The 25,575-nt window shown below is 34.0% G+C and overlaps 1 protein-coding gene across 1 annotated transcript; it reads right to left on the bottom strand.

Moving 5' to 3' along the window:
* Nucleotides 1-5,799: 5,799 nt before the first annotated feature.
* LOC137407753 (uncharacterized) lies at nt 5,800-25,348 on the bottom strand. The gene is made up of 14 exons (XM_068094134.1): nt 25,328-25,348; nt 24,206-24,224; nt 22,279-22,322; nt 22,069-22,099; nt 20,627-20,658; nt 19,119-19,155; nt 18,826-18,866; nt 18,092-18,302; nt 15,671-15,742; nt 11,255-11,446; nt 9,860-10,050; nt 9,568-9,705; nt 8,108-8,293; nt 5,800-6,238 (listed from the first exon to the last, which is right to left on the bottom strand). The coding sequence occupies exons 1-13, from the start codon at nt 25,346-25,348 to the stop codon at nt 8,111-8,113; spliced, it is 1,212 nt and encodes a 403-aa protein (XP_067950235.1). The 3' UTR covers nt 5,800-6,238; nt 8,108-8,110.
* Nucleotides 25,349-25,575: the final 227 nt, after the last annotated feature.

Genomic DNA, 25,575 nt, shown 5'->3' with positions numbered 1-25,575 from the left:
TATAGAAACCAGAAGGCAATAATGGCGAAAACATCAACTTAATGTTACTAATTATTTTCAGGAGATCTTATATGGAAGCAAAAAAATCTCCTGACGTTGAGTCATCAGTCGATGGTTGTTTCATGTCTGCTCCTCAAAAGACTCTGGAGCCTATAGCAACTACCTCCCGACGTTCGATTGGAACATCCCCAACTCAAACTGCAAGAGGAGATGCATCTATTCAGGCTGCAGCCTCAAGTCAACACAAACACAACCAAGTAGCCATAAAGTGCCCAGTTCGTGGTGCTGTAGAAACCATGCAGGTGACAGAAGCTTCAAAACCACCATCGATTTGCCCACACATGCTTCCGCCAAAACGGCAGCCAAAAAAGAACAAAGCTGTTTTAAAACCATCTTCTATGTACTCGTACATGCCTCCAACAGTACAACAACAACAACAACTTAACGAAGCTGTTGCGATGACCTCTGAAGGTAGGCTGAAACTATTCTAGACATTGTAATCTGTGTTCAGAAAAGTTATTATTATTCGTATACTTATAATAATAAATTTCAGCCATGAAAAATGCAAAATGGGCTGAGAAGCATCACGCTCTTCCCAAATGTATGCTCAGAGGAGCTACAAAACATTCATCAGTGTGGCCGCAAACGCCTCCACCAAAACCACCACCTATTGCTTTCTTCCCTTCTCATGAAATTCTCATGGTGAATGGATTAATGGATGTAGGTTTAGGAAAACTTTTACAACAAATAATGTTAAACCATTTGCTGAATCGAACTAAAGATGTACCCCAGTGTTACTAATACCACTGTAACAAAAACTGATTGTTTTCATTTCAGAGATTCTGAAAAATCTTCGTGAATATGTAATGTAAGTACTGTGTATTACTGCTTGCTCAATTGGCTAGTTAATCTGTTACTTGTTTAAAGAACCTACTTTGACTGTTCAGAAATTACTAATAACTTACCTCTAGACATCTAATGATGGAGCTTTAGTTCAATTACCCATAGTGCATCTGATCTTCCTCAGTAGTTTCGACATTCACCAGCATCTCTTCACTTACGACTAGTTTGAACATTGACTAGACTAGCTCTTGTTTGTTACTGCGCCTAAGCAGGTCTCCTTTTCTACCTTTTAGTGACGTGACAGGAGATAACACCCTTGAATATGCCAAGATGATAACTCCTCAAAAATATCAGGATCAATCGTGTGTGTCAAAAGAGTCGCGGGCTTATTTTGCTGCCGATGGTGGTGGAGATGGAAAAACCTGTTTGATGATGTAATTTTGTGTCGCAGCATATAATTAGTTGAACTGCTGTACATATAAGTTTTGTTTTATTCCAAAAATATAATGATTTCCTTCTGCCCCAACACGACCATCTTAATGTTTTTGTAAAATTCCCTTTGCTTGACTGAAGCTAAAGCATCCCAAGTGCAAGCTGCTACAGCCCGAGGTCAGGTACTTGCACCCTATAGTCATCATGGTCAGCATGGCTACAGACTTCACATATGTAGAGGTGGTCCCTGATTAACACTGTTCACTACTAAAGGTGATATATTCACATGTTTACCATCACCGTGAGACCTATCCACAAGCTGACAAGCAAGGCGGGACCATGAGTAGGGTCAAAATCATAGCTGTTGATACTTGACCTGCTCAAGCTCAGCATAGCCACACCCCCAACTCCACCCCTCAGACTCATGAAATTACCTCAAAGTGCACAGCCACAGTTCGTTTCTTTAGCGAACAGCTTTTGATATTCCAAAATTAGAAGTTGTCTGCCTCCGAGGATTGGTAGCTTGGGTAGGAGTCATACTTTTGTGAATCAAATAGTGCGATGTTGTAAGATATTGAAATATTTAATCATTAAAATCGCGTTTGAGAAGTTGCTCTTAATAAATTGATAAAAGTGTACGTTAAACAAAGAAGAGTTTACTGAAATGAACTTACACATATTCAAGCTATAACCTCCTGTACATTATTTTTCCTGTGTACTATACAGTAGAAACATGATTCATATATTCAAATAAGGGGTTTTAAACCATAAAAAGTATTAATTCGTACTGAGAATTTGGTTTTATGGTGAAATTAAAGATCTTGACTTCCAAGATCTGTGCCAATCTAGCCAATCTGTGCTTCCTAATTATTTTTATGTAGTTTTTGTTAACACAAAAGGTTACACATTCCAAAGTGTTAGCACAGAGTGTCATAGGCAGAAAGAGCTTTTGAGGGAGCATGGTAGTCGGGCTTACTAAGATATGAAAATTAGAATATTTTCAGAATAAGAAATAAGAAATTTAAAAACTAAAAACTGACTTGAGAGAGCGCATCGTTCAAATGATGAATCGTATAGACTATTTATAATTCTTACAAATGCTGCACGTGTTAGCTAATCGATCAACTACTGTATGATGTTACACAATTATATTCAAGGAAAACTACATTCAATAGATCCAGGTTGTCAACAAATTATAAAGTATTTTAGTTTTTCTTAAGAAATCTTTTGAAAGGCATATTTTTTGCCATTATCCACTTTTAAAACTTTTAATTTTCAAATGTTCCATTACACATCTATTTCCGGTTTTTCCCAAGTTTGATCGCTAAATTTGTAAAAGCTATACTCTTCACATGTACAATTGTGAAGAGTATAAAATTTACAGATTTATCGATCGGCAGTCTGATTTCACAGGAAATGTGTGCGTAAATAGTTAAAAAAAACTTATTAGCCATATGTATTACTGCGTTAGAGTATCATTCTGTGCTATTTTGTAAATGGCCAAAATTTTCCAAAATTTTTTAAATGTAAAACACCTGTTACAGGTAAAAGAGTTTGAAAAGTCACTGGTCTAGACTAGCTTGCTAACTCATCTTTAGCTGCAAAAATAATTACTGCAAGGAGATTTTGCGACAAAAAAACGATTCTTGCAAACAACCTTCACTTAAACAGCTTTCTATACAAAAACAGCTAGTCCAGTAGTTTGTTTCTCCAATCTAATTGCTAGCCTAAGAGACTCGTAGACTAATAACCCGCTTTATGGTTTGTCAAATTTATGTTGATTCAGTCTATTCTCTCATGTCATGTGTGCTAGAACTGCAACTATTACAAATCCACAGCAGACTAAAGCTGAGAAAGATAAAGCGCAAAGAATTTATTTATAATGAAGCAAATATTTCGGTAAATGATATGTATTATAAAGAATTAATCATGATGCATACAGTTCATGCGTTTAAAGCACAAGGAGCTTTTCTATTTCTCATAATTTTTGGTGCCTAATAATCACATTGGCAGCTAGTATATAATAGTTACTTATTCCTTAAAGGTTGACTTGCAACAAAATTTACATTGTTACAGGTAAATACCAGTTATTTGGTATCGAAAGATTCACCATGCCTTACTCTGTTGTGTTGTATGTAGGTACAAAATATGTGGAAATGTGATTACAAGCTCTTAAAAGCTAAAAAACAATCAGATAATTGCAACCATCACAAAAACGTCGTAGATAGGAATCCCTTTCCAAAATGGCTCAAATGGGACGTAGTTGAACACGATGTGCTTCTGTTTACACTTTCATGCAGCCTCATTCGTTGAAATATTTTCACAAATATACTTCACGCATTCAATAAAACCATGTTTATTGCCCTTACGCGTTTATTTCATCATAATTGTAGTGCTATCACTTTGAACACTGGTATCTCAAAACCTGCTGTAAAAATTTGTTTAGTTTTTTAACCTTAGCTCGAAGGATTGCATATCATCATCTGATAAACATGAAGAGCCTGTTGGTCACATGTGATGGTTGAAAAATGCTGCAAAAATTGTTGGCGCGATTTGGCAGGAAGTATGGGTTACATGATCAGATTACAACTAGATGATTAGACCAAGCTGAAACCAAACTGTAAAGTAGCGAGCGTCTATATTTAATAAGGGCTTTTTGTAGAACCTGAAGTGTTTTGTCATAAACTAGTGCTATGAGACGTTTTATATTGAGCCTTTTATTGGCCTTTCAATTCACGTAATAATATCACGTGTCAAAACAATAACCACATCGAGTTGAGTACGTCATAGAAATAAAGGGATTCCAACCAACAACGTTTTTGCGATGGCTGGGATTAACTGTTCCTTTTTTAGCTTTTAAGAGTTTGTAATCACATTTCCACTCATTTTGCACCTACAACACAGCAGAGTAAGATGTAAATATTCCAACACAAAATAACTGTAATGTGAATTTTGTTGCAAGTCAACCTTTAACTTTTGTAGCTTGTTAGGGAATTATGTTTATCAATCTGTGTGTCTTTTCGCTTATTGACATTGTAAGAAACAGACCTTTGATACGATAAAATTTTTCAGGTGAAAGTTCAAAAGCAACTCAAAACGACGTACTATCCAAATTTGCGTAGTTTGCAATCAGTACTTATCAATTCTTTATCGGAACCTGTTAATGAATTATTATAAGTTAGCAAATTACTAATTAGAAAAAGCAATTATTGATTAATAGTCAATAATTATCAATTGGTAATTAGCAACTAGTAATGAGGAACTAGCAATTTGTGATTACCAGTTAGCAATTATCAAATAGAAGTTAGCAATTGTTGTTAGTAATAAGCTATAATTTGTTAGGAACTCAGTAATTAGCAAACAGTAAGTAACAAGTAATGAGCATATAGAAAAGAGCAAATAGCATTTAGCAAATAGCAATCAGCAACTAGTAAATACCAATCAGCAACTAGTAAATAGCAATTAGCAAATAACAATAAGCGAGTAACAATTAGCAAATACTAATTAAGTAGAAATTAGTAATGAACAATTATTACAAATTATTATTACATAGCAGTTAGCAAATACCAATCAGCGATTAGCAAGTAGCATTTAGTAATTAGCAATAATTAGTAATTTACAATATTTATTTATTGTTATATATACTAATTAGCAAGCACTTGTGGTGTAAGCTATGAACAGTCTACTACTCGCTTGCAAAGATGGTCTATAACAATCAAATATTTTGAGCTAATGAAATTAGTCTTATTCCTCACATGCTTTTGCTAAGTTAATATTGTTAACAATAACAGGCACGTTATTTGTCACAGGAATGTTAACTACCAAAAGAATGTTAGTTATTTTCTGGTTATCTCAAAATAAAACAAGCATGTTAATAATGCCGGCGGTGTTAACTACTACAACATGTTAATTGTGCCAGTGATGATAATTATAAAAACATATCAGTTATACCGGTGATATCAACTAAAAAAGCACATCAGCCATCACCCTGATGCTCACCACAAAACGCATGTTAGTCATAGCTCTTGACTACAATAGGCATGTTAGTCATAGTTATCACACTAATCATGAAGCACGTTAGCTGTGCTAGTCATGCTAACACATAAGCCATGTTACCGACACTAACAAATAAAACATGTTAGTTGTGCTAGTGATTTTAACACAAAAACCTTGTTAGTCTTGCTTGTAATGATAACACATAAAGCATGTTAGTCATGCTATTGATGTAAATTATATCATTGAGGTAGTCATATCAGTCACAGTCTTCACCATATGCATGCAAGTTGTGTAAATAGCATTTTGAGCTTACAATAGATAATGAGATTATTTCGTACGCTTTCAGAGAGTCCAACACCCTTTTTGTGTGGCTCAACTTAACTAAGGCTGATTGGAACACTATAGTGAGCAGATAATTTCCAGTAGCAACACAATAGTACAAATGAAATAATAATTTTGGCTGTATTATATATTTGATCAGTAAATATCTAACAACAATAGTACGCTATTTATATGAAACCAAAGATATGTATGCTTGCACAGATTAAATAAGTCAGTGATGTCTTTAAATATATTTCTTTAATATAAAAAATATTTTTTTATAAAAAAATCTTTTATAAATTTTTTCTATAATATTTGGCATAATAACTGGCTGTATACAAATGTGAGCAGAAATGATAGAAAATGGAAAAAAAAGGTAAAAACAATCAATCTCTAAACACAAACAAAAGCACAAGTAATAATTGACTAGTGCAAAAAAGTTTTACTTTCTGAAAAAAGGCACTTGACTGTTGAATATAAATATTCTGGGTAAAGGTTATAAGATGTGAATAAGTAAAACAATAAAAAATCTATTAAAATTAGATGATAACTATTTTTGCAAATAACTTGTCAATAAGTTTACTTCTTTTCTCTCAGATGACTTGTGAACAAGTTGAGATTTTTCCTTCATATCTCTTGACTTGGCCTGTTAAACATGCAAGCTTTGTGATTTATAATTATATAAGTATTACAATTATTCAGTGAAAAACACATTTTAGATACAGATAACCTTTTAATATTATTAATTAAATGAAAATTAAAAAAGGCTTATTTTTTATCTTTTCAAACAATAATTGATAGCCTGTAGAGGCAAATAGCTTAAATTCTTTGTGCTCCCTCTTTAGGTGTTATTCTTGGGCACTCTCTCTCTCTAAGTTCTACATACTTCTAGATTTCTCCTTTCTCCTCTACTAGGGGCAAGTCTAGTAGTTGCCCCCAGTAGATGCCCCTTTAGGTTCCCTTTCTAGATGCACCCTTTAAATGCCCTCTTCAAATGTGCCTTCTGGGCAGTCTTTTTTGTGCCCTCCAATATTATTGATATCAACTATAGCAACTATAGTCGATGTAGTTGATATCGGCCATTGCTTTCAAGCTGCAGCGCTACGCGTCTCTATTCTGTCAGTCTTGGTCTCTTAGCAACTATAAACATCCTAACTGCGCTTAATTTGACCGCATTCGAGTTTTGTCGATTTTAATCTTGAAACACTCTGGCAGTCAGATCACCTCAAACATCAAAAACAATCACAAGGATAGAAAATACCGATCCTTTCGGATAATTTTTACATAAAAGTTGTGCAAGTTCATCTGTCAGCGCCATTGTGACATTTTGCTAGCGTGCAAGACTGAGTGGTACTCGTATGTGGCTCTGTATAAACTGAGCGCAGATCTCAAGAAACAACTATACAAAAGTAATTTTAAAAAAAATGGATGCTGATTTCATTTTTCTGAAAGCAAGGCATCTGAAGGTAAACCATATTGCTATACAGTAGACACTCCTGCAACGTAAATAATTCATTCCAGGAACGTTTACGTTATAGAGAAGTTATATCTTAAGAACAGTAAAATACATGAAAATTGCCTAATCCATTTCAAGATCTTTCCAAACTCGCCCCTTTAGCCATACAAACAGGAAAAACTAGACGTTTAACGTTTTAATTTGTAGGCTATATTATAACTGTAATATTATTAGTTTACATCGACAACTTGTCTCCTTTTTCTTATCGATTTCACCGGTTTTATAGACAATGATTGCAGTAATTTTACAATGAGTTGATGGAGAACACACATATTCAATGTCCATTTTAAACCATTTGTTCATTTTTTCTAGACAGTAAAGTTTATTCTGAAAAGTAAAACTAATAACAAATATTTTATATGTCTACAATAAAACAAAACAAGAACATGTTTTAATATAAAAAGAGTGGTGTCCACCTGTTTATTGTCTATCTGTTTTCTAGGGTCAAGGTTAAGATAAAAACTCTTAACTCATGACATTCAGATTGGTAGATCATCGCTGTAACATCTATACCAATTGATCACTTTTAAGTATTTGTGAACAATTGCGCAGCTACCATGTTCTCCGTTTCGTCGACACATATGACGATTTATCATGACGAACTAGAATTTCATAAAAGTTATATATACATGTATAATAGATATAACGCTATACGTACGTCGCTTTTTTTTCTCTCACCAGTGCGGCAAGATGTGTTACTCTTCAAATCGAATTAGAGAGTTCCCCTCCACTTGACACTTTACGTTATATAGAATTTTTTACGTAGTACGAAGCAAAAACTTCACATAATTTTTTTTACGTTATCTGCAGTTTACGTTATAGGAGCGTCTACTGCATATGGAATTGATAGGCTCATTACGAAAATAATGACAATACTCAATTTTCTTGTTCATTACAAGTAATATTAGCTGTGAACATTTAAACGACCTTCGTGGTTTAAATTTAAGTGGTTTAAATTTTCTAAAAACCTCCATTGTTGAACAAGTAAAACAAACTTACACACTACTCTGTTAGTGTTGACGGAAATCTATCAATGCCCAGAATATCTAGTTTCTGTTTTTCAAACTCTTTGACAAGTCTCACAGCAACCTCCATAACCTCTTTGTCTATAGTAAAACTTGGAGCTCTATTGGCATGCACATCATGGGCAGCTTGTAAAGGCATTGAGAGGCGGAAGACATGACCCTGTAACGTATCGTAGATATTTCTACATTTTTAGTTTATTGGTTGATTCATTGATGTGCTGACAGAGTGATGGTTTGAACTAAAGTATAATGAATTATCACAGATAGAAACAAAATATCACAAAGTAGAAGCAGCGGATACAAACAAACCAAAAAAAATGCTAAAAAAATCCTCTTCAAGGATGAATGAGTGAATATGAAAAATAAGGGAGAGTAAACCAAGCGAGAAGCAAGGTTGTAAAAAGGGTTACTAACAACTGCAAGAAACTAACGTATAGTAGTGCAGTAGATAAACAAAATGTTTACTCTGAAAAGACCTATGGCCGTCCAAAGCCGTACTGAGAGCGTTAGAAAAAAATGATTCCTCGAGAATCAAACCCAAATATTTCAAATTCTTAATCAAGTGCATTACCACTGCCCACTGAATCACTTTGCTGTAACATGGAATAATTATAGCTACACTTATTACACCTGACAGTCTCTGACTTCCAGTGTGCTAGTTATAGTGACGAATACTAACTCTTTCACTACCGTAAGCCCATTTATGCGTAAGCTATGGTAGACTGCCATAGGCACATTTTTGCGACTTTCTCAGCAATTGCGTAGTAACTTAATTTTATTATTCGCTGACAACATAACCACCGATCTATAGGATCTTTATGGTATTGACTGTATTTTTCGAAAAATTCTCTATAAAATTAGCCTAAAATCACGAGGCAATTAAAAACTTCTGTTTGGGAATTCCGAACTTAAAAACGATCATTTTTTCTTTTTGACGTTCTAACTATTTAGTGTTATTATGACTTTCGTAAGTACCTCCCGAGTTAGAAAACAGAGAACTACTTATGCTGATGACATTATTGCTGATTCAGCTTCAGATTTCGTCATTACACAAATAATTAAAGTAGCAGCACTGACTCTGATGGGGTGAAAGTAATAGTTTTGTAAGAGTAAGGAACATTGCAGAGGATCGTTTTAGCTTCGTAGCAACCGTAGTTTCACATAGCTTTAGCAATGCAAAAACTATATATACATTGAAATTTTTGCATAGCGCTATTTGTTAACAAGTTGGCAAAATAAAATATAAAATAAAAATTTACTAGATAGAAGTTTAAGTTAATAAAAATTTTATCCATATCGTGAAGCAAAATCGGCAAAATTTGTACATGAATGGCAGTGAACGGGTTAATTAAACGACAAGCCTTATTATGCAAAATGACTGGTCAAATTCTACATGTGTTATGACAGTTGTTTTATAACTTGAATGAGGCTTACCGACGTCTTGTTTAGATATTGGAATGTATCCGCATACAATCCAGAGGGGTGAGTGTCTTGTATGATGGAATTGTGAAAGGTAATGAAAACTTCTTCAGCTTCTTTTGAGAGAGTGTATTGATGGATAGCTTGTTTCACCTACAAAATACTTCATATTGGAAACTGAAAGTAGTGGCAGGTGCTTTTGAATTCCTATTTATATAGTAAACAACTCAAACATTAGAACTTTTGGACTATTCCAGTATTGCAGGCTTGACTGATTCAGAGACAAGCCTCCTGTGTATACACTTACTTTTTGGCCATCAATATGTATGTGATGATTTTGATAAACCTTTAGAAACAGGGGAGCTAAACTCTTCTCCTCGGGCACCTTTGGTCCAATATCTTCGAAGGAAGTGCACATCCGTACTGACTTGCTCATAAGTAAGCGATCATGCAAGTGTATGTAGCTTTTTGCCCGAAGTTGTCCTGGCTCAGCAAACCCTAGTTAATAAATATTCAATCTTTCTAAAAGTGCTTTGAGAGAGAAGAGTTAGAGCTTTAGAGGTATGACATTTGATTCATTTTATAGCCCGTGTTCAAACTTTATTAAACAATATTTAGAGGTGAGGGAAAGCTTCGTTGAATGTTATATGCGAATAATTTGAGAACATTTACAAAATTCTAGTAAATGTGAACAGAAAATATTGGTACTTTTTATATCATTTGCAATTGTTTTTTATGTTTGAGGTGATCTGATCGCCAGAATGCTTCTAGTGTAAAATCGACCACACTTGATCTCACTTAAAATACTCAGCTCTTGAGCTGAGTATTTTCACTTGAAAGCGAAAGTGTGATTATGGCATCTATAGTTGCAAAAAGACAGACCAACAGAGATGCGTAACACTGCAATTTGAACACAATCGCTAATATCAACTATCCCAACAATAACAACCGGTGACATCTTTTCGCACGTACTTTCTTGAGCCATGATCAAGTTTTGTCGACTTTAATCATAAAAATTCCTGACAGTCAGATCACCTCAAACATCAAAAACTATCACAAATGATAGAAAATACTGATACTTTCTGATAAAATCTACATAAGTTTTGTTTAAGCTCATCATTAAAATTACCATGATTAGGTTTTCACATTTAGTTGAAAGCGTGCTGGTTACACGCTGTTTGGGCATAAACTATACACAAGCTCCAGTCTCACAAACAGCGGCAAGCTGTATTTACCACATACTGATTATGTACTAAAGATTGTAAATGTTACACTCTACATTTTCCCTTGTTTATCAGCATGTTCCTTTGTTTATTACATTTTTCCTCGTATAGCTTAAGCAAACTAATTAGAAATCAATATTAAAAACTAGTTTTGAGGAAAAGTTACTAGTTTGTAGCCATGCTGCCAAATCGGAATAACTAGAAAAGAAGTACCTGTCATAGGAACATTCAACATGCTAATTTATGTTAGACAGAAGCCATTAAACAAAGCTACTTGCAGAGGTCTTTCTGATGAGGCATTTACAAATTGTTTGGTGATTTTATAAGTCGTATCATAAAGAAATTTTGATTCGTTCTAGGCAGTATTCAAGTCTTTAGAGTTGAAATCTATCAATCGGTGTTTTAATAGCTGAAAATTATTTAATCGACTTTGAGACTAACAGTCAACAAATATGCATATAAGGCATAATCGATATTACCAGCAAAGTTGATCCTTGTGTCATTCACGTGACGGTAGGACCCTCTATAGATTCCATTGATTAGGCATGGTTTTGTGATAGCCTTGAGGGTTTCATTCAAGCTAGGCAGGTTATCTGACATAAAGAGACAGGGATCATTGCTGCCACTCAATTTTTCAATCACCTGGTTGGCGCTGAACAATGGCAATTCACCTAAAATATATAAACATAATGTAATTTATAAACTATTATATAATATATAAATCAATGCACTGTTATCTATATATAACAGTGCATTATTTTATATGTTTTAACAACGAAACATTACGTTAGTACTGAACTTCAACTCACAAATTCAAATTGTAAGTCTTCTCACAAGCGCATGTAACCACAAGGCTAAGCTGTTCTTATACCCATTGCTTTTACCATATACTGTGTCTCTGTTTCGCGATTGCACACGCAAGATGTCCACTTTATATTATTAATTAATACAGTCCGCAATTGGGTTACGATGCTGCCTCGGGTTACGATGCTTCCGTTGTACAATTTTTTCGCCTTAGGAATTGGAACACGATGTTTTTTCCGTCTTTACCAAACAGAAACGAAACTTTTTAAAAAATTTTCCACCATGCGACATCACAAAAAAAATTCTATCAAAACTAAAATTTGTTAAAGTTAAATTCAACATTTAAGTTAAATTCAACATTTGTTATGCGTCTGTCTCAAAGGTAAGGGCTCCTACGGTACGTACTGCACGTAGCACATTGTAATGTTACATTTTCTCGCAGATCGTAACCACTAAATACACTAAAGTTACTGTTGGTAACTATAATTACTAAAGTTAATGTATTACTGTTACGAATTTTTAGTATGTACAGTACATATATAAAATTTTGATGACTTTTACCCCGTAGTGTTTACATTAGATAATATTATGGGTTTCTATACCACTCTACACAACATTTTCACTTCACGATGCCGACACTGAAAGAAGTAAAATCATAATTGTATACCAAATAACTTTTCATTGTAATCGTAGCAAAACAGACATTATTTAGCCAATCAGCTAATTATTTTACAGTTAAATCTAAATACCTTTACAGTTGTTTCATTTTTTCTCTTAATTAATTTCATCGTAACACTGTTTTCATGATATGAAATTTAGAAGTTACAGTTGTTTGAAAAAGTATGAAAACCTTTACAGTAGTTTCATTTTTCTCTTAATTTATTTGAACTTCAGAAAACTTTTATCATGATATGAAGTTTAAAAGTTAGAATGGTAACTGTTATCAATGATATACAGCCCAAAAGGATAGCCGACGGCTATCATATGGGCGTGGTTTAATTATGGAGCTCTATTAGGATTGTGCTAGCCTGGGTTTCAAAGCAAACACAACTCTCGCGGGGCGGTCGCGTTGCCTTGTTAGGTTTTAGAAAACACGAATCGCTGTTATCGTTTCATTAGATTATTCAGCCAGTAGACCCCGCGGGTCACAATAGCAAACATTGAATTTCTGCAATGTAGGAGTAATACCTAACCAAAATAATGTATCTAATCAAAATAAAACATTTCAAATTACCTATTTTTAGTAAATTTAAAATTAGTAAAGGTCGTAGTATATGCCTAAAGTTGAATATAATTACCCTAACAACGGCATTTTTTTTCTAGTTTTTGATTAATATTTTGCCACCCCTAATATAAAATGACCAAGTCTTTCATCGGTTTCACATTGTTTTACCTTGCCAATAAGATGGGACAGCAGGCAAAGCTGTGCAGTGTAGTTTTCATACTCAAAATCTAAATGCAAAACCGAATTTGAGCTATTTTACGATTGTGACTATTAATATCACGAATGCTTGTGAATGGCAACTGACTGATCATAACGGTGACAATATTGGGATACTATATTTATTTGACAACAAAATGAATTCAACAGATAAGTAAAATAACCACTATAGTTCATAATATTCGTAAATTTACAAGGTGCTTTATTCAGCATATTTGTTTGTTCGGGTGCCGTGTCCGGGTTAATCCCAACAGAGCTTCATAATTAAACCCCGCCCATATGAGCGCCGTCGGCTATCCTTTGGGGCTGTATATCATTGCTGTTATTATTTGTTCAATAAGAATAAGTTTTTTGTGCAAAGACATTTTCATTCCCTGGGAAACACAGGAAATCAGCTAGTCTATATATGTATATTTAACTAGCTGCATGCTTGGCGTTGCACACATAATAAAAATCTTTTTGCACAGAATATATATATATATATAGAATAATTTAAAAGAAGATAAAAATTTTGACTATTATTTAAAAGAAGATAGAAGAAGTTTTCTATTCTATATGCACTGCCTTTATGGCATTGAGCAATTTTTAGTCAGAAGATTTCCACTAGATATATTAGTATATATATATATATATATATATATATATATATATATATATATATATATATATATATATATATATATATATATATATATATATATATATATATATATATATATATATATATATAATGATAATAAATATACAACATTCACCATTCTAAATTTTAAATGAATGGGTTTTGTGTATTTCTGTGTAATTTGTACTGTACCGGCTGCTGTGCCTACCACAGCTTTATATTGGATGCAATAGTATTGTTGGAGTTGTCCTTTAAGCATTTTCTTCATGTATGGGCACTCATTTTTTTCTGGTATGGCTCTATGCATAACACTAGCTGCAGGGTTGAGCGCGAAACCATGAATGATTGGCATACGTAATAAGAATATGCCAAATCTATTTCATAGTATTGTAGGTTGGACAATGTAGTGTATTGGATAAATGCTGGTCTGCCTACCTGGAGGTTGGGAGTTCAAATCCCATGCACAGGAAATTCTTTATTTTTAAAATTTTATTGCTAGAATTGGACATACAGACAGACAAATATTGAGATTTATATACATAGATATTATATTTAAAAGATCATAATTTAATATATATATAACATATGGTGTGATATGAATTAACATAGCTCAATATAATTCCATAAACAGGTGTAATTATGAAAAATTGTTTGTTTGTGTGATTAAGTTTAGTGTTTTGTAATGAGGTAATGCTTAAAAAATACAAACATAATATTGATGAAAGGAATTGCTGGATGGATTCAAACCAGAGACAAGTAGGAAAAATACTAGAAAAAATACTATTCTATCCTCTATCCACCCACTCGCCCCATTCAAGTTCTTGCATAGCGTGCAATCATTCATAGTTGATTACACAATATGCAACAGTTCATAATACGGCTCCTCTTTAAGTTTATATAGCCTAGTTTCTAGAACCTGTTAGACATTGAGGGCTGGTATCAGACTGGCTCTCATTCTTACATTCTAAGCCATTTTAAAGTCTTGGCGTGGAGGACAATCACTGTGTTTCCATGCTTCGAGTGGGTTCAGAGTAGCCCGTTGCCGATGAATTTGCACCCTGCCATTTCAACGCTTCGGAGTTGTACTATATTGGTTTTTCAGGATTTGCCATGTATCGATATATTCTCGTGGCAAATGCCTTGACACAAATTTAGTGAAGCGAAATGTGGTTGAATGCGTTCAGGTTTTACCGTTTCCATGATTTGGAGTGGAGGCAACTCCAAATTCATTCGAAGCACGGAAACAGTGAATGACACCTGTAAATTCACATGGAGACCAAGAATGCTTTTTTCAACTAATGTAACGTTATTTTTTTGCACATTGTCCAAGCATCACTGCAGCCTTTCGTACTAGATGCTTCTAGATGCTTCTAGATTCAGTTATGAAAATAAATATACATAAGCAGTTTTTTCTAATATCTCTGTTGTCAAAAGTCAGGGTATTAGTGTCATATAGTAGAAATAACAATGCAACGAAACACATAAGCATTTATTGTTTATATTACAGAATGGTAGGCCCCCAAAAATATACAAATGCAAACTTACATTTTACTCAAGATATCTGATCTTAAGCAGTTTGGGCCCAGTTTGGTAATGGTTTTATGATTTTGTCTGAGCTTCTTTTGCAAAAAAGCTAAAAGTGTTATAAATTATTTGTGGAACTGAACAAATCACAGGCTAATAGTCTCAGAATCGCAGACTAACACTCAGAGAACCATATGCTAACAGTAACAGCATCTCCGACTAACAGTTACAGAATCACAGACTAACACTCTGAGAATCACAGGCTAACACTCAGAGAATCATAGGCTAACAGTCACAGAATCTCAGGCTAACATTCATAGAATCGCAGATTGTTCCCATGCAACTAAAATTGCATAGAAATTACTTGCAATTATCCACACAACAATATTCTCATAAAAGGGGATCACTTTAAAAGTCAAAGTTTTCACAATATTGCCATTTTTTATCAGCAGAATATAAATTTTCTGTGATGAAGATACTTTTAACAAAGCAATAACAATAACTTACCAGCACCTTCGGATTGGTCAACATGTTCTAATGCCTCCCGAATGACATCAATAGTGTGGTGCCTTTTACATCCTGTAATATTGTTCATTCTTAAAACACAGTTAGAATAAATTAAACAGAATTTCTGTAAAACAGGGGTCAGGAACCTTTTGGACTGAAAGAGCCATAAACACCGTATATTTTAAAGTATAATATTGTGAGAGCCATACAATATGTTTAAAACTAAAAATACAAATAAATTGTGCATTTTAATTAATTTCAACACTTAAAGTACAACATGTCACTGGATTTTGTTTAATAACATTGCTATACTGTTGCTAATGAGTATTTTCCAACATTAATGCGACTTCTGGTGCTGCATGGTTTTGCTGATGGCTTTGTAGTCTTTTGCACACGCGCAAAAGGGTCTAACGACACTTTTTCATAATTTATTTATATTATTATTCAATTGAAGAAAAATTTTCAATATTATTTTTTTGCCCAAAATTAGTCTATTATTATTATTATTATATTATGAATAATACATATAAATTGACATGCAAAATGTTGCTCACACAAAGGTAGGACAATGATTGTAAACTTACATCTGAACCCATATGCCAAGTCTGCGAAAACAATTAGCAAATCTCTGATTCAAATTGTGCTTTTCTAGTTGTGACAGGACTACGCTTTATCCAGTCATTATAATAACATAGACCTTTTAGCAAGTAGGTGAAGCTAAGAGTAACTAGCTTATTGTCCCGGTTTTGCCTACGAATAATAACTATTTAGATATATAACACAATGGTAGCACACTCACTGCTTTCAAGGACTAAGTCTATAACTAACTCTGCAGTGAAGTGAAGGCTTTCATGAGCATGGCTGCGGCTGAGAGTGCAAGTAAAATTAAAATTCTACTAGATTTGTTTTGATTGGCCAATTTCACTGCTTGCTGATTTGTCTGAGAGAGCCATATGCAGGCATCAAAAAAGCCACATATGGCTCGCGAGCCATAGATTCCCAACCCTGCTGTAAAAGGTAATAATTTTTTTCTAACAAAGCCAGCAGACTAATCAAGTTGATGAGGCATGATACAACTTTCTCTTGTTATTAATAATACGCTCTGCTTCCAACACATGAGATAACAACTCCACTCCATATGGTCTGCTCATCACACAGTGATCCTTCACAATGCTTCCATTTTAAATTTGTAGTATTATATAATATTCATAATATATTAAATTTTGTATATTATGTGATATAGGAGAAGGATGCTTAGTCGGCGAGAAACACACGAAATACTTTAAATACATGTATGTAAAAGAACATTGTTCTGTTTCAGTTTTGTTTTAAAGCCGACAGGTTTAAAAAAAATGTTTCAAAACCTAGCATATTGATTATGAGATCCTGCTGCCAATAAACCTAACAGATTGATTATGAGACCCTGCTGTCAATAAACCTAGCATATTGATTATGACACCCTACTGCCAATAAACCTAGCATATTGATTATGAGACCCTGCTGCCAATAAACCTAACGGATTGATTATGAGATCCTGCTGCCAATAAACCTAGCGGATGGATAATCTAGTCAATTTATTTTTATATCAAACTTCTCTAATAGTTATATATATACAATTTTTCTCTTGCAAAGATTTGAGGGGACTAAGACTGTCTATGGTTGGGGTTCTCATATGATATCACATCTCCAATCAGCTTGATTACAAATGATCATCTGCCATGACTTTGTAGTAATCTGCTTCCATTTCAAGTTTCTCTTAGCAACATTTTTATAACAAAGTCCAAGCATTTCTTGATTTCGTTTACCATCACACAGCTGCGAGTATAAAAGTTGATGTGGAGACCGGGCTTGTTCCTTTCTGTATATGGGGCCCGACCATCTCAGACTTTTTTAATGAGGATATTAGCCATTGATATAGAATAAATAATAACCATCATGGAAATATCATTGTTATTATTGATTTTCCACTATTCATACATGTTACGTAACATTACAGGTTGAATTAGACTAACTGTTGTTGTTGATAAAAGAAGTATAGTTTTTGTATCTGATACGTGTTACTTATTCCGTAACAAATATTTTCTACAATAAGAGCAGTGTTTATTTGTCTGACTGAAGCCACAATTGCAGGTTGGGAAAACAGATTGCACCGTATGAGATTTGAACTCATAGTTAATAATAACACAAAATTCGTGACAGCCATGTTAGGTTGTTAGGTGCAGGTGGTTTGTTAGGCTGAGCTGATACTATGCTTGCAATGCTTGTTAGTGTATTGTAGTAGTGGATTTGCTACAGAAATTTCAGAATAGCCATAGTCGTTATGAATGTTTGATTTCCAGTGTCAACTCTTTGCTATTCAAAAATGTCCCATGACTAAAATAGCAAAAAATGATAGTTTGGTTACATGGCATTATAGCGTACCTGCTATCGACTCAACCAAAGACCAAATTATATTTGGTTCTTTGAAGCTTAGGTCTGTGTAGGTATTAACTGTGCTTTTGCCCATAAGGCAGCTGATTGCTGTCACTGCCGGCAAGTAAATGGTTGATAAGCCGGCATTAATTTCTTTTGAGATGCTTTGTAGCTGTTGCGAAAATGGGTCAGAAAGATGAAGGGCAACTAGGGGATCCTCCTGAAAACACCAGAGCCATATAATACTATAGGAAGATTATTAGTACTGTGTACAGAATTTTCATAGGATATGCTGTGGGTGGGTTTAGAGATAAACTTTCACAGAACTTTACTAAATTTTATTGGAAAGTATTGGTAATTTTTTATCATTTGATATTGTCTTTGATGTTTGAGGTAACCTCATTGCCAAGATGTTTCAAGATTATAATCGAAAAAGTTTGATCATGGTTAAAACACTTAAAAAAAGATACGGGCAAATCGATGTCGCTAGTTGTTGTCGCTGTGACAGTTGATATCGGCTATCGCTTTATTTATTCTGTCGTTCTCTTAGCAACTACAGACGTCATAATCGCACTTTCACTTGATCTGAGAGTTTTAACCGCGACCAAGTTTTGTCAAATTTATTCTTGAAACATCCTGGCAGTCAGATTACCTCAAACATCAAAAACTGTCACAAATATAAAAATACTTTTTGATAAAATTTACTAAAATTTTGGGCAAATTCATTCATCATTTATACAAACCTGTATTGCACAAGATGATGACAGTTTCAGCTCTCCTAGACCTAAAATAAAATAACAATTCTTATGTATCATTGTAAGGAGACAAATATTGGCCTTTGCAATGTTGGAGAACAACCCAAGACTTAGCAAGCATAAATTCTCCTAAGAAAATAACAATAACGTACACAGAGGATATGGCAGAAAATAAATTCAAACGCTTAAAAATTGAATAGTTTGTAGAATTATTAATGTTAATACGATTATTATTTCATACTAGCTCAATTGATTATGATTTAAACAAAAAATCTACTTACTGGCTAAAGAGAGAAACGGTGATCTCCTGCATGAATCCTACAAGGAAACAAACAGTACACTGATGCATTCATGGACAAATTCATTAATCCATGTAAAACTTGGTTTCAAGGTGTGTTTTCATTTCAATCTCTTTTCAGCAAAAAGCTTGTAAGCAAAACAGTTTTTAGATGTTGTTATGTACTACTAATAGGTAATACAGTAAAACCTCCACTAACAAACGACTCCGAGTACAAAATTTCCAAGTTATGAAGTTTTTTCATAGAAATATTGCTCCGAATAACGAAAGATGCTTTTAAATACAAAACGCTCTGCTGGCCATTTATGTGGAAGGGCAGCAGGTCCTAAAAAATCACATGTGAGCTGCTCAGCCATCGGCTGACACCCAGGAACTTCTTACCATCTCACTGGCCTGTTTCTTACTCGCTGATATGTACAGTGCATCTCACTAGGTTTCACTCACTAGCGAACTTCAGTGAATACTTAGCCTAGCCTAGTTTGTCAACACCAAAGGTAAACGAACACATTGTTTGTAGGTTTTATTCATTATTTTTTATGATGCATGTATTTTTTAGTGCTCTAATTCTAATATGGATTTGTTACAGGTTTTAACCACTATTTATAACTAATATCCAGGCAGTAGTCATGGGTAATAATTTTCTCCACAGTTATTCTTAGACGTTGAGAGGTGACCAAGTGGTTCAGATGGTAATGTGTTAGGCTAGGAAGCTTAATGGATAATAAGCTAGGTGGATAATAAAAAAGTCTTTGCGCAAAAAATTATCTTTATTTAACATAAACATTTACTATTTGGATTTTTAGATTTCATATGACAAGGAAATGGCTGTTCAATATTTTGATAGACAATACTGGTACCTTTTAATACTGGTAAAAAATTTCAAAAAGAGATATCAGACTTTCTTTGTTAAATACTTTGTCTGACTGAACGGAGAAAGATCGTAGAGGCAACTCCTACTCAAGATAATGCGAATGCCAACAGAAAAAATAATTTAGCTTCTACAGATTTACCAAAACCAGAAATATAATTGTAACGGTACATTGAAATTGAAACAACACAATTGAAAATTCCAAATTAATAAAATAGGTGATGGTAAAAAGAAATTAGCTTTCACAAAATTTTCAAAAAAATTACAAACGCAAAAGGTATTGTTAATTATTAATAAAAAGTGCACATTTAGCTGGTGCAATCACGAAAAGGATATAGTAGCTGTGTAGTTGCGCGCCCTTGTTAGTAGACTTGAGATTCAAATGTCTCGAGTTCGACTCCATTGCTAAGGTGATTTTTATGTGCCTGTATTATTGCGTTTATGCAATAATCCATTAACCAGATAACATCACAAGTGATTTTATAAACCAGGTAAAGTCACCACAGGATAAGGTTTGGTGCTTGACCAAAAACACACGCAAATACACACACTATGAATTCACACACGCACGCACGCGCACGCACGCACACACACACACACACAAAACTCCATTTCCAACTTACTTGTGGTGATAAGGAACCAGGGCTCTCTCCATCTTGAAATAAACAAAACAAAATCTCAACAGCATTACTAAATTGCACAACGGTGGGACGATATGGTATAGCATTATAGCAGTACCAATGTGTAATGACATGGTATAGTATTACAGTAGTACAACTGTGTGATGATATGGTATAGTATTACAGCAGTACAACTGTGTGATGACATGATATAGTATTATAGCAGTACCAATGTGTGATGATACGGTATAGTATTATAGCAGTACAACTGTGTGATGATATGGTTTAGTATTACAGCAGTACAACTGTGTGATGACATGGTCTAGTATTACAGTAGTACAACTGTGAGATGACATGGTCTAGTATTACAGTAGTACAACTGTGTGATGACATGGTATAGTATTACAGCAGTACAACTGTGTGATAACATGGTATAGTATTACAGCAGTACAAATGTGTGATGACATGGTATAGTATTACAGTAGTACAACTGTGTGGTGCATGGTATAGTATTACAGCAGTACAACTGTGTAATATTACAATGTCATGACAGCTCAAGTTTACCAAGAGTCTACAGACTTACAGTACAACAATGTGAAACATGATACTATCAGTCCTGGCAGCATTGTGGTAAGTTAGCATTCAAGCAGTAAAGGGGTATATTGTTTGATATGTTCACTAATATTTACTCCTACTTGCTGTTTGCTTGGTAACACGATTTGAAGTATCATGCAATGGGCCACAGTATACGACTGCACAGTATACCATTAGAGCGATATCTGGAGAGACTGGACTTGGTTTTGGAACTCTTCAAAAAGTTTTAACTGACAATTTAAACATGAGATGAGTCGCAGCAAAGTTCGTGTCATGCTTGCTAACTGATGACCAAAAAGAGCTCAGGATGCACGCTTGCTACGATTTTAAGGAAGCTTTCAGAAATGATCAAAACTTTATTTTGAAGGTCATAATATCCTTGTTTTCCTTAAGTTGCCACAAAAATTAATGCAACTACGCTGTTCCGGTTTATTAGACATGACAATAAAAAATTTTAAAAATCGCCGGAGGCACCTGACAGACCTTGACATATTGTCTGCTCAAATGAGAATGCGTTGTCTTAGCAACCTGAAATTTTGTAATAACACTCCGCAGGTGTTTCCCTGCAATGGGTTTTTCCAGCGTTCGAATATGCGAGTGTATACAACTCCATTCCAGGAACTTTTGAATCAGACCTCGTAAGTACTGCTTATTGAAGACACACATTGACAGTTCACACAGTTGGTTAGTATTAGACATTTTAGTTAGTTTCTTACGAGTTGTAAGGAACTAATAGTTAGCCTTAGTACCTAAATAGTTAAGGCCTAGTTGATTACTTCTAACTAGTAAAACTGGGTAAGCAATGAAGCAAGGATAACAAATAACATGCTAAACTCTTAAGTACTACATACCCGAGAAGTGTAACGTGAGGTCTTCTTTTTCCTGAAATAATTGGATTTACATGTTTCAGGTGTTGTATGATCTTGCAAACGATCAGTGCAATAATTACATGTACATGTATAAAATTGGTATGAGCAACATGTGTGTATCAAACAGAACACTGCAGAGAGTAAGTTGAATTTTATAACAAGAAATTTTGGTCAGTTACTCCGCCTACTTACATGCAAATCCCTGTCATCACAAGGCTCATACTGGCTTCCATAACCTGCAAACACAGTTATTTTAACTGTTATATATTTATATTACAGCTTTTTTGATATGCATATATATAAAGTTGTATATATATATATATATATAAAGTTATATATATATTTACTAGAAATTCCACTGTCATACAGCCCACGACCAAAGAGATATTGAAAAAAAAGAAAGGGTACTGATAGTTGAGAAATGCAATATTAGCAGTCAAATGGCACTGCAGTGCAATAGGATAACTGCAATGGTAGCTGTAATGTACTGGGTGTGGGTGTTATTATATACAACAAATAGCAATAATGAAAGGAAAAGATTATATGTTTATATCTCTCCCCCTGCAATAGGAGAAATGTAATATTAGAAGTAAAATGCACTGATATTATTAGAATAACCAATATTATTAATATAGTAAGAATATAAAACCAATACACAATTTTGTTTACACTTAAAAACGTCATAGTTTTTATAATCTCATAAGTATAATCTCATAAGTGTAATCTCATAATCTTAAAATCTCATAAGAATCGTTAGAAAAAAATATCATCATCATTTCCTTTACTTACAACTGCATTGTACATCAGTTAGAATACCGAAGTACTCAAGAGTCTAAAATGTCAGTTACTTTGAAATCGGCAAAAATGAAACGATTTCAGTACTCTTACGTTAATTACAGAAACCTTCGACAATGCTATAGACGATTGAAATGTGCGCGTTATTTTTTTGTGAAATGCGCACGACTTTATCGTTCTATTCTCTGTCGCTCGGCGTTTCAATTTCCGGTCTTAACTTTTATTAAACCAAGCTTTTCAAGCGTTTTGTGGCGATTTTCGTCCAAATTAATCTGTCTATTTGTGTATAATCCGATCAGATGGGTTAGTTTTAGGAATTTGCGGTAACCTTTCAAAGGCTTGGTAACATATTTAAATAGGTTTATATGCATTTTGCATCATTATTATACTTAAACGACGTTACTGAAAAATAGTTAAATTTGTTGATAGGATTTTGTTGCAAGGGTTTGGTGACGGCCGTTAACGGATAATTTTTCGGGAGTTGGGTGCACATGTGCATTTATCATAAATCTCCCAATCAATTGCTTCGCTCTTGTTTGGTCGTGGGATAACTTATATAACGTTATATATAACTTATATTACTTTATATATAACTTTATATATAAAGATATATATATATATATATATATAATATAGTATTCTTTTTTTTCTGTAATAACTAAATGCCGGCTATTGTTTCAGATAATGCTTGTGGGAATAAAAATATGTTAAAATGTTTTTTGAAGTTAACCATATGCCATGAACAAACAGTATTTTTTGTACTTGTCTGTTTTTATCATTAGCTTTTAATGTTTTTTCCGAACAGATTTTAGCGATACAAATAGATGTAGATATGTTGTTGCTATCACAACTCTATGAGCTCCGTATTTGATGAATATCCTAATGAATTTAACGAGTCATGACCTTGTACTTCCCGCAGTTCTTGTTGAATAATCTATTTATCAACACGACCTATCGTTTATTAGTGCCGGTGTGAGTGTAGCCACAACAAATATGCACACAATAAATCTGCGATACTTTTTGGTGTTGTATATGACCAGCAATAGAACAATACCAGCAATAGAGCAAGTTGTAACTAGAAATTAGCCAGCTATACCTAAACATGTTCGAATCATTGAATGTCTGTGCTTGCCACTGGAAGCACAAAGGTTTTAATTCCTCCCAAACAAACATCTTACATACGCTGTTACTCACCAAGTGGTTAACACATTCATTTTACATGCTTTAACAGCACATAGAGCTCGACCTTGACAAACTCGCTAGGCAGCAGTTAAAGGTGAGAAAGAAATTTAATGGTTACAGAAAATAGGTAGTAGCACTATACCTGAAGACTTCCGTAGCAGCTACAACAAGAACATAAATACGTGCAAATGATACAGTGTACGGTCAAGTAACTACACATGACACTATGTATGGTTTTGGGCTCTTCAACAAAGTTATAGAACAAGGTATATTAACTGAGGAACCATACAGCACCACAATACCCTCATATTATGATGCAGGACAATGAATATCCAACAGGATGCAATGATTTATAACTCTTGTAATAATAAAAATGTTTATTGCTATGTTTTACAATATCTTGCAATACAATGCATTGTAATGTGTTAAAATATTATAAAATAAAGTGCTATGTATTGCTTTTTTCTCTCCAAAAAATACAAAAATATTTGTATTTACTGACCATGAAATAAAATAACCACGTTTCAAACCCACAACCCCTTTAAATTTACTTCTACATTACCGGGGTGCTGATTCTAATGCAGCAAATGCCTCCATTTCCTTTTGTATTAGTATAGTATAGGTTACGATACAGTGAATGCATTTACGTCTTCTTGTATTAGTATAGTACAGGTCATGATACAGAAAAAGCCTGTACTATTATAGCGCCGCATTAAAGTAAGTGTACATTGATCCAAAATACCTTGACCATTGTGTTACATGAAAGCAGAGCCGTAGATAGTTTCACAAAGTCCCCCGACCAACGGAAGCGTATATGGGAGCTCGCTCGTTTCCAAACAAACTTGCCACGCCCACTATTTTTTTATATAAGCTATAATGGAGAGGCCGCAACATTAACCAACAAAGATTACTCCCATTGGCAGTTGCTCTGAAATTGATTTTATATATCATTTGAAAGAGGGCAAAATTCCCTACAAGAAGCTACAAATAATGTTTTTGTAAAAAGTAAAGTAAATGCAAAAAAGTGAGATGTTGAGAGCGAGGTAAGAATATTCTATTAGAGATCAGGATGTCAATTGAGTTTGTTTAGAAACAAGCGTTTTTGTTTCCAGTTTTTGTCGCAAGACTGTGAAGCTATACGGCACTGACATGAAAGGTTATTAAGCATTGGTCTTTTATAACAAAGAATTGAGAAGCTTTTCAAATGAGTTCATTAAAAATGCACAGGTTTGTCAACAACCACATGTACACCTGCTCTTCTCACCTCATGAAAATCATTTTCCATCTTTTCACTTGAGCTACATAGTTGACAATAAATCACTAAAATATTGTAACCTGTTTATATGTTACTAAAATATTATATATTATTGTCAATTTTTAAATAAGTTAAAGTTATTCGGATTTGAATGGCTCATGAGCTCATAAGTTGCTTACCATTGATTTTTATAGATGCAATTACACTAGAATCTAAAATGATTACAATTTGCAACGCCAGTTTTGTATTTCTACTTC

This window comes from Watersipora subatra, chromosome 11, assembly GCF_963576615.1.
Source record: "Watersipora subatra chromosome 11, tzWatSuba1.1, whole genome shotgun sequence".
NCBI lineage: Eukaryota > Metazoa > Bryozoa > Gymnolaemata > Cheilostomatida > Watersiporidae > Watersipora > Watersipora subatra.
Note: the sequence above shows the minus strand (reverse complement) of the source record. Positions and strands in the feature narration are given on the sequence as shown.